The following is a 10,932-nucleotide window of genomic DNA, read 5'->3' on the forward strand; positions in this document are numbered from 1 at the left end:
TTTCTTTTTCTTTTCATTTTTTTTTTAATCAATGACGAAAAACTAGGAGAAATATTACAAGGTAACTCTTTATCTACTAGTACAAGACACGCAGCATAATTTTGGCAGATCTTGGTAAATACTACAAGATTCGTATTTATTTTGTCAAATATAATATTTCGGAAATGTTTTTATGTATTCGTTATTGGAAAAAAAATAGTATCATTAGAAAAAAACGACTTCCAAAAGTTAAAAATTATCCTGAATTGAACAAGTACTCTATGACTGCTGTTGAGGCTCTAAACACCGAAAACAATTATGTTCAACGAGTTGATTCCAAAACCACAACAGCAACTATGAGTGCACAGACTGCGTTTACTTCTTTTGATAAATGAGGGATAACATACTTAATACTGACTAATCCTATGTTTTGTTGCAAAATTAATTAAAAATCAGTATAAATCTTTAAGCCCGTTAATAATATGATTTACATATGATTGTTAACCCTACATTTTAGAAAGGATTATAAATCTGTACATGATGAAATTAAAAAGAAAAAAAATCAATTCAAATTTAATCCATCAAATTATATTAATAATCATATTTTAATCTATCACATTTTTTCTTTACCTAAATGATGATGCATTACTTTAATTTACTTAATTACTAGCACGATATGACCCACTCGTTGTGTGTGATTCGTAACAGAATTAGAATTTTTTAAAAAAATTAAATTAAAATTATCAAAATTTGAAATTTAATTGATATAACATCAGAGGTAAAGTTAAAAGAGATTTATAAAATTGAAATTAAGTGGACAAAGGATATTTGAGCATTATGAAAAAGCTTCACCAACATACCAAAAATTATTTAATTATATTAGGTTCTTAACTTTAATACTAGCAAAAGATATTGCTAAATATTAATAAAATTTTCAACTTTATAACTCAAACATGTTTTTAAGAATTAAATATAATTATTATATACATATTAATTTGTATTTAATCACGACGAATTATATTAAAATACATTCAACTAAACAAAACTGTACATGGAGAATTGATCAAATTCAATGGACTAAAGAAATACGTGCAGGTAAGATGAATATTTTTAAAAAATGCACACAAAATATAAAATTTGTTTTTTTTTCCAATTCACTATAGAAATTAATAATTTTGATTTTGTGAACACATAAATTATATATATATATATATATATATATATATATATATTTCAGTTGGACATCAAGGAGGCCACAACCCCAGCAATGAGGGTGGTGGGATCCCCTAACACGGCGGAGATAACGAACTGCAGTGCCAACGCCGCCACCTCGCAGCATTTCTCCACCTTCCCTGATCTCTTCTTCTTTCTATGATTATGAGTCTCCAACGTATCTTTCAAGCTCGGAATCCTCGTTTCCAGTTTCCGACCACCGCCCGAGTATAATTTGGTCGCGTAGATCTCGTGCCAGCTATCGACAAGCATTTCCTTTACGCACGCAACATGGAGATTGTACTTCTTGCATGAAGATCTATAGCTCCAGCTCCTCCCCTTTCTCCCACACCTGCATGCATGCTTATACATAATTAAATTCCGGAATTCAGATTTTATTTTTTTCAAATGTTTGATCAAAACTAATGGATTAATGATATATACTATTCAAAATATGTATAACACAATCAAATATTAATATTTTAGGTATTATTTAAATAACAATCCTCATGTGATAATTTTGGCTTCACTTAATTTTCCAATTATATATATATATATCGAGACTTGATCCCCGCACCCTAGGGTGCGGGGAATCCGTGCACACCCGTGCTCAAATCAACTCCGATTGACTTGAAATTTTTATGGTAGGACTGTCTCAAAAATACGAATCCAACGATATATCATATGCTACAAATTTCAATCTCGGTGTCCGAAATCGTGAAGATGGCCGGAAATAGGATTAAATGTGCTATTTTCGGCCATCTTAACGATTTCGGCCACCGAGATTGAAATTTGTGTCATATGATATATCGTTGGATTCGTTTTTTCGAGACGATCCTACCATAAAAATTTCAAGTCAATTGGAGTTGATTTGAGCACGGGTGCGCACGGATTCTCCGCACCTCTATATATATATATATATATATATATATATATATATATTCAACATAGAGTTTCTTTCAAGTGCCCACCTATCATGCCCATTACCATATTCACCAATGATGTGGCACTATTCTATTGGATGTGATAAAGATGTGGTCCAATAGAATAGTATCATATTATTGGTGGGCATGGTAGTGGACATGATAGGTGGGCACTTGAAAGAAACTCATTCAAAATATATATATATATATATATATATATATATATATTGATATGGTGAGCAACAACCGTACGCTGATGGTTACGGGTTGTCATACCTGTGACAAGGCGAGGAGACTTTCCTATACAAGTAGAGCTTGATCTCGCCGTCGTCGAGCACCATGGGAAGCTTAGCGCAGCAGGGATGGAGGTCGAAGCCACAAGACTTGCAGTGGTACACGAACCCGGACACGTCCTTCTCGCACGCGTTGCAGTAGCGAGCCACCGGCCCCGGGGGGCGGGCTAGGAACTGGAACGAGCATTTGGTGTAGAAAGGGTGGGAGATGGAAGGGGAAGGGATGGCGCAGTGGGTGTGGAGGTCAAAGTTACAGGCGGCCGCCGCACACTTGTAGCGAGAGCCGATGCCGACTTCGTTGCAGCCGTCACACTTGAACGGAGACTCGCTGTACTCGAACTTGAGGTTGTGCTGCGGGTGGCTGAAATGGGAGATTTCATTGTATCTCATGGTACTGGTGGAAAGTGGCAGCGTAGGAATAGAATTAATTTGTGGGGTGACATGCAAATTTATAATTAATTGTTTGTTCGTTTTGCCCTTTTTAATTAGCGGACAAATTTAATATTCTATGGGTATCATTCAAGTGTATATATGTGTATATATATACATATATCTATAAATTCTGATAAAAAAAAAGTTAAGATTTAATGAAAAATGGATAATTTAGTTCCGTATACCCAAACTTTCACGTATCGGTCTATGCTTTTATGGCATCGATTTTGATTGAAGGTGGATAACTATGGATAATAATGAAAATTAATTAAGGTTGTTATTACTTATTAGCTTGAAGTTGAAGCAATGTAGGATTTATACTTAGAGATGGGTGTATATTTATAAATGAAGAAAATGGGGCATAACTCATAAGGCACATTAGATTGGGAATTTCCCACACTTTATGTGATGTAATTAAATACTCAAATTAAAGGTGCCTATTATATGGTTATCGAATATCACAGAGTTCCTCGGGTTTGGAATATATTAGGTACTTGTGCAAGAACCTCTGCGAAGAACTTGTACGGCAACTTGAACATTTTGTCTAAGCATCAAAGTTTTAAGTATGAGATTTTGGGTTCAAGATCGAGTGCTTAACACAATCTTTCAAAAAATCAATGATATTTTTAGTAGGGTGCTTTAATTTTATTGTTTCATATACTTCCCATTATAAATAAATTGATGCATAAAAGTATATATTCAACATAAAATAGAGTACAAATAATATTAGTCATTTTTTTTTATAAATAATATTAGTCATTTTTTTTATAAATAATATTAGTCATTTGAATATCACAATCAATTTCGCATTTATCCAATGGATATATGCAAAAGTCCATAGATTTAATAATGGTAGAATATTATTGTGATTAGACCCCACATTTCGTTTTTTATTAAATAAATATCTCAAATTCTCAATGCTTTAGCGTCACATTATTGGAACTTTTATTCTTGAGCAAGATGAGAAGAAAAAGAGTTTCTTTACTTAGAAAATGAGCCTAAATTAATGTCACGACATGTATCAAAGCTAAACAATAGCAATTGCTTTTCGTCTTCCATATGCTAACAAACACCCTAAACAAAAAGCATCACCAATCGCTTAAGCAAAATCTTTCACAATCACTTGAAATTAGTCCAATAGGGCAAATTCAACATATATGAGCAAGGATAGTTGTTAGTGCAATAATTTGATCTCAGTTCAATAAATGGACTATTTCTTCGCATTTTTCCTTAAAGTACAAAGCTAAAAAATATATAGTACTCCAGTTAGTTTATCCAGATAGAGTTTTGATCCCATAATTCATCAAAATCTGACTTGAATGCGATAAATCAACTATTTCTTTTTATTTTTAATCTGATTTTTGTCGGAATGTTGACATGACACTATACATATATCTTGAAAAACTTATTAATTAGAAGCATATAAACCAATTTACAGTTAATACTATCTTATGTTATATATCTTTCTAAACAAGATTGCCACGAATCTTACTCCTGTGGTCAAAATGTAGAAAATGTTGGAACATAAGGCATCAAATAATTGTGTCTAATTGTGTATGAAGAACACCAATGGGGTTTCTTTCCCCACTTTAGACAAATGGAATATTAGGCATCAAGTGAAATTTGTAAACTTTAATTGTATTTTGAGAAGAATATTAAAAAGACCAACATGAATATGATTCTTTGAGGCCATTTTACTCACTAATTGCTCCTTTTGTTCTATACTCCTCTCAGTATCTTCATACTCCATGGTTTAACATTCCCTTATATTCTAATTCTTTAGCATGATTATGCCATGCCTTGTATGATAATATCTGAATTAATTAAAGATGAAATTAGCGAATCGGCACGAGAGACAGACTCACCCCAGTATTAAATAAAAAATTTAATATTAGAATATATATAGTTTAAAAATTATATGCCATTTTTGTTAAGAAATTAAGTGTGTTATCTTGTATATGTTTTTAGTATTTTTTATTTTTCTCTTGTCTTAATATTGTTTTGAATCTTGCTCGTATGATATCTTAGTCCTTATATAAGAAAAGTTGGGATTAGCGACAAAAATACAAGAGTTACAATTTAATGACATAAAAAAAATAATGTCGTTAATCTGATATTGCGATAATAACATATATTTCGTCATTAAATAAGGACGAAATTATAATATTTGTCGTTAAATAACGACAAAGAAATAAATTATGTCATTATTTTACAACAATTTTTAAATTCCGTCATAATTGTTTTTTTAAAAAATAACTAAATTAGTTTAGCGACCAAAGTATGATGTTTGTCACCAACATAGCGACAAATTAAAAGCTTTATGTCGTTAGTTTAAGACGGAATTTTAATGGTGTCCTAAGGTTAGCGACATGAGTTAAGTTTCTGTAAGTATGTAACGACAGAATATATATTCCGTCGCTATATAACTACATATTCTTAATATTTGTCGTTAAGGAAAATTGCAAATTTAGTTTTTTATATTTGTTATTTTGCGATTTTGGTCCTTTATGTTTTCACATTTCAGTTTTAGTCTTGCATGTTCTCATTTTTGGCAATTTTGGTCCTTTTTATTTGAAAATGCTTACGTGGCACTGTACACGTCAGCTCCACATCAGCATTGAATTGGTGCCACGTCAGCGTCACGTCAGAAAAAAAGACTAAAATTGCTAAAAAAATAAAGACAGCGGACTAAAACTGAAATCTGAAAATATAAAAGATTAAAATCGCAAAGTAACAAATATACATGACAAAAAAACAATTTTTCCTTTGTCGATATAATAATAATAAGCCATAATTTCCCCCAAATGTTAGAATCTCCCACCAACACTACGCGGCGTTCATTATGCTTCCCCCCTTTTCTTCTTGTGGATATCGATCGTTCTTTGTCAGAGGACAAAATCCAATTTCGCAAGCGATTGAAACCATCATCTATCACGTCATTTTGAGTAAGATTTCTTCTTATTGCTATAATTTTGGGCATTTTGGATGCGATTTTGTGACCTAAAATCTCGATATCTGTCAGCTTAGTTTCGACGATCCTCGTGCTCCATCTGTTCTCGGTTCTCTAGCTCTTTCCCTACACTCAAGTAAGTTAACTGAATCTAAAATAATTAATAAAGAGATTATTTTAGTGATACTTGATTTTGGTCAGAGATTTAAGGATGAGTGTTAAATATTGTGCGGCTGGTACTATTTTTCTCTTTTTTCTTTGTGGATAAATTTAGCTTGGTCTTCTTGTTCAATGATAATTTCAAGTGCCTATAGTTATTATTATTCTTACAATTTTTTTCTGAAATTTATGAAGCTGGAGGATGAAAAATAATATGTCCTTGAGAATTATAGATGAGTGAAAAATAGAAAAGTTGAGTAGATATATACTATAAAACCTGCAGAGAAATTAATGGATGGGGTCGGGCTTGATATTACTAGAAACTATTGAAAATGTAGCGCCACTTATTCCATCTCTAAAGCCATCTTTTCCAGGTTCAGCTTGTTCTCGCTCAATTTAGCAAAGCAAATTAAAGGGAATGGTAGGTGATGCGCCAGATGTTGAACTGCATCACTATCTTTTGTGCATTTATAATGATGTAGCAGAAGGTACTTGATTTTAGTTATGCTTGATTTTTTGAATTATTATATCATTAAGTGCTACTTTTGTAGATTATTAGTAAGTTTATTCATCACATGAGCAGAACTTCTCTCTTGTTGATTGTAAATCCTGAAAATCCATGTGGAAATTTGGCATCACAAATATCAATTTTCAAGTGTTGGTTCGTCTACCATAGCTTAGACATGCCATTTTTCTTCGTCTTTTCAGTTTGTTGAACGGCTCAAGAGCGACATTTGTGGAGGTCGTGCTACTTTCATACAGGTCATAGCATCACTGTATTGATGATTTTTTTGTTTTTCGAACAAGAACTTGATTAATATATGTGCTTGTGTGTGCATATATATTAAACACACAGATACATATTATGTCGAGATGTTTTATTAGTTTCCTTATATCTCATCGCCACTCCTTTTTTAATGTTTCAGGCAGCAGTGCTACTCGAGTTTTTTTTCATGAAAACTATAAATATGCTGAAGGAAACTTCAGATATTTGTTACAACAAGATTAAAGACATCTGATGCCTTAGTGTTGTCCTAAAAAACCAGAAGGATCAGTAGTTTTTATGGTGAGCATTCAACATCTCGAGGATTTTATCTGTGAAATCGAATTTTTGGCATGATGTAAATTCTTTTGTTATTTAATTTGTGTAATGTATGTTCTATAATGTAGGTGAAACTGAATATTCCACTTCTACAAGATATTAGTGATGAACTCGACTTCTGTTTTAAGCTGGCTAAAGAGGAATCTATCTTAGCTCTTCCAGGTAATTTTATAACCGGTAATTTGGCTTCCACGTCCCCATTTTTTAGACATTCTGAACAGCTCGAAGATCGTTCACGAAGAACATGTTTTTAAAAGCATCACTTTAATATTTGTCTGCACGAATCTTGACTCTTGAGAGAATCATGTTGTGTGTTTCAGGGTTAGGCGGTGAGCTATGGGTCTTAAAAATTGGCTCTGAATCACGTTAGCGGTCGAGCCATCTGCACTGGAAGAAGCATTGGGGGAGGTGAAGTGTTTCTGTGGGGATAAACGAATTAGCGACAGGGGACAGAATAAGAATTCTGTCACTATATTTGGTGACAGAATTATCATTCTGTCGTTATTTTTTTGGGACAGATCAAATGTTCCGTCGTTAAAGTTAGTGAGTACTGTACTGTCGGGCCGTAGTAAGTTGGCAATCAATCTGTTTGATGAAATTACTGAAAGAGGTCAATGGCGTTCTTTGAATGGACTTCGTGTAAATTCCTCCCATTTTCTTCACAATTTACCAAAAAGATCTCATCTTGTTCATCACCAATCTCTGAAGATATTGTTTCAGCTGCTGTTTCGATCCTGAAACACCACCGCTCAAAATCACGGTGGTCAAATCTCCGGTCTCTGCTAGGTGGGCAAAACCGCCGCCTTACGCCTGCTCAGTTTTCGGAAACAGTCCTCCAACTCCGAAACAATCCCCACCTTTCGTTTGCTTTCTTTAATTTCACTCTCAATCACTCCCTCTGCTCCCACACTCTGCTTTCTTATGCAACTGTTGTCCACATCCTTTCTCGCTCCCGGCTCAAATCCCAGGCTCAAGCTCTGATAAAATCCTCCATGCTTGTGTTTTCTGAAGCTCATCACCAAGAATCTTCAACCCCAATTGCCCTCTTTGAGGCTCTGATCAAATTTTATAGAGCTTGTGATTCTGCCCCTTTTGTTTTCGATTTGTTAGTCAAGGCTTGTATAGATTCTAAAAAGATTGATGATGCTATTGGAATCTATAAAATGCTGAGATCCAAGAACTTGTTTTTGAGAACTAATACTTGCAATTCTTTTATTGAATTAGTCTCAAAAGGTCGAGGTTGTTTTCCAATGTACAATTTGTACAAGGGGTAATTTTGGTCTTGATGATGATGTGGGTATAAAAGGGAGTAATGGGAAAGGTGTTGTACCGGATGCAGCCACATTTAATGTTGTTATGGGTGGATTCTATAGAGAAGGGCTGCTTGAGAAGGTGGTGGAGGTGTGGCAGGAAATGGAGAGCTGCGGTTGTGTGCCCAATGTGTATGGATATTCAATGTTAATGGCAGTGTTTTGTGAAGATGGAAGAATGGAGGATGTGGTGAGGGTAAGGAAAGAGATGGCGAATAATTGCTTAAAATGCGATGCATTGGCATACAATACGATTATTGGCGGGTATTGTAGGGTTGGAGAGGTCGGGAAGGCTGAGGAAATATACAGGGAAATGGTGGTGAATGGTATTGAGAGTACATGTATAACTTTCGAGCATCTCATAAATGGATATTGTAAAACAGGGGATGTTGATTCTGCCATGCTGTTGTACAAGGATATGTGTAGGAAAGGTTTTAGTCCAGATAACTCAACTGTTAATGTAATCGTCAGAACACTTTGTGATAGGGAAAGAGTTTCTGCAGCAATGGCGTTTTTGAGGTTGGAAGGAAACAACCATGAAGTTGTTCTAGTGGACGAGAATTATGTGCGGTTGATAAGGGCGTTGTGTCAGGCAGGAATGATGGAAGAGGCTTTGAAGCTTCAGGCAGAGATGGTGGTGAAAGGGTTTGAACCTGATGCAGAGATATATGGTGCATTCATTGATGGGTCTATGAAACTAGGAAATGAAACGACGGCTTGTAAGTTGAGAAATGAAATGCTCGGGGAACAAACATCATAGGAGAAGTTACCACTGGCAGGAACTTTTTATTGTTATTGGCGTGTTGCTATAACAGTAAACAAAAAAATGAGGAGCAAGTTTGCGCTAAAAGAACGTTTAGGTACAAATTTGATATCACAAACATAATATATGAAGGTCATTCTCGAGTTTAAATAGCCATTGGCCCATTGAGATGCCAGAATCAAAGCTTACTCCTTTACAATGTGTCAAATTTACATGTTCTTTAGTTATTAATCAAAACATGACATATGTGTGTATATACATATTTGAAAATCTCATTTGTGCTCATTTCACTACATGCTACTTTTGATTGTACAGATTCTACTGATATTACTGTTTTCATAGGCTGCCAAGTCTGAGGTTCCTGCTCATCTTCTTTTCTAAAGATGAGGACGATTTAATCTTTGCTACATCTGCTGTAAAAAGGTTTCTGCATGGCTATGGAGTACTCGTTTTTGTTTATTTTCTGCCTGCCCTCTTGTTGCTTCCTCACACACGTCTCTCTACTTTAGGCAGCTAATGGAAAATTAAGGGATGGTTCCTCGGAAATATTTAGGACAATTTACTTTACTAGCTCTTGTTAATGCTCATTTTAACATGATGAAATGAAGTCAGGATCACAATGAGGAAAGAAGCCATGACAAGAAGCTGTTGCAGAAGAAATCTGGTATCTTGTGTAGAGCCTTGGAGAACAAGACGAGGTGTCAGCTTTGAGCAAAAGATCAACTATACTGGCTGCCGCTAGCATAAGAATCCATAAAACCTATGAATATAGATTAACTTTGTTACTCAAAACAACCATTATCATATTATTCTTGTTTCAAACTTATGGGGTATGAATTACCAAGTCTCCAGAAATGACGACTAATAATACACCTGACTGTTGTATTGGGCACTTAGCCAGGATTGAATATCTATCGAGTAGTGCCAAAGTAAAGCTCCATGGGATGGCTAAGCCCAAGACGGTTACCAAGAAGCTGCAAGATTAGAGTGTGACAATGGAAAAGTATGTTATGACTCTAATCACTGAAGCATCTTATGCAGCATAGACAGGGCGTTTGGCCCTTCCCACTCGGTTAACATAGGTAATAAAACATCTTAAACAGAAAATGATCTTCCTACAAAAAAATATTTCAACTCAGAGAAAAATTTCTTACTTGAGAGGTAGTTAACGATGTCTGCATGCCATGGTAAATTTGTTATCTCAAACAGTTGTTCGTCTGGGAAATCATCATGAATCACTTGCGTTTCAGTTCCTTGATTCTCCAAACAGGAAAGGTGATGCGCTACTTGATTTTCCGAGCCCTTCCTGTCAATAATTCTCAGATCAAATTCTTGTAACAATAATACCCAACAAATTAACCTGGGTTTAGCATCCTTCTTGCTCATCAAGTACTTCAGCGCCAAATGATCAGTGTGAACGATGACTTTGCTTCCCACCAAATATGACTTCAAGTTGTACAAGGCAAACACTACCGCAAGAAGTTCTTTTTCAGTGGTGGCATAATTCAGTTGGGCGGCTGACAGGGTGATACTGGCGTAATAAATCACATGAAGTACTTTATCCATTTTCTGTCCAAGCACGGCTCCCAACACAGTGTCACTGGCATCACACATCAACTCAAATGGTAGACTCCAGTCAGGTGCTACTATCACGGGTGCAGTTGTCAATTTCTGCTTCAAAATCTGAAAAGCCTGCAAACACTCAGCATAAAAATTAAAAGGCACCTCTTTTATCAACAAATTAGTAAGGGGTTTAGCAATAGAAGAAAAATCTTTAATAAATCTCCTATAAAAACCTGCATGTCCAAG

The 10,932-nt window shown here is 34.9% G+C and overlaps 2 protein-coding genes across 2 annotated transcripts; one reads left to right on the top strand and one right to left on the bottom strand.

The window, feature by feature from the left end:
- Positions 1 to 1,119: 1,119 nt before the first annotated feature.
- On the bottom strand, positions 1,120 to 2,884 carry LOC140867427 (protein VACUOLELESS GAMETOPHYTES). Its single transcript, XM_073272499.1, has 2 exons — positions 2,391 to 2,884; positions 1,120 to 1,543 (listed from the first exon to the last, which is right to left on the bottom strand). The coding sequence occupies exons 1-2, from the start codon at positions 2,795 to 2,797 to the stop codon at positions 1,213 to 1,215; spliced, it is 738 nt and encodes a 245-aa protein (XP_073128600.1). The 5' UTR covers positions 2,798 to 2,884; the 3' UTR covers positions 1,120 to 1,212.
- Positions 2,885 to 5,653: 2,769 nt separating this feature from the next.
- Positions 5,654 to 9,670, top strand: LOC140863642 (pentatricopeptide repeat-containing protein At2g15980-like). The gene is given in 8 exon segments (XM_073267220.1): positions 5,654 to 5,784; positions 5,862 to 5,925; positions 6,310 to 6,436; positions 6,657 to 6,710; positions 6,875 to 7,014; positions 7,119 to 7,212; positions 7,371 to 8,327; positions 8,329 to 9,670. Coding segments are annotated over 2 exon segments (1,455 nt in total). The 5' UTR covers positions 5,654 to 5,784; positions 5,862 to 5,925; positions 6,310 to 6,436; positions 6,657 to 6,710; positions 6,875 to 7,014; positions 7,119 to 7,212; positions 7,371 to 7,664; the 3' UTR covers positions 9,121 to 9,670.
- The last annotated feature ends 1,262 nt before the right edge of the window (positions 9,671 to 10,932 follow it).

This window comes from Henckelia pumila, chromosome 4, assembly GCF_033568475.1.
Source record: "Henckelia pumila isolate YLH828 chromosome 4, ASM3356847v2, whole genome shotgun sequence".
NCBI lineage: Eukaryota > Viridiplantae > Streptophyta > Magnoliopsida > Lamiales > Gesneriaceae > Henckelia > Henckelia pumila.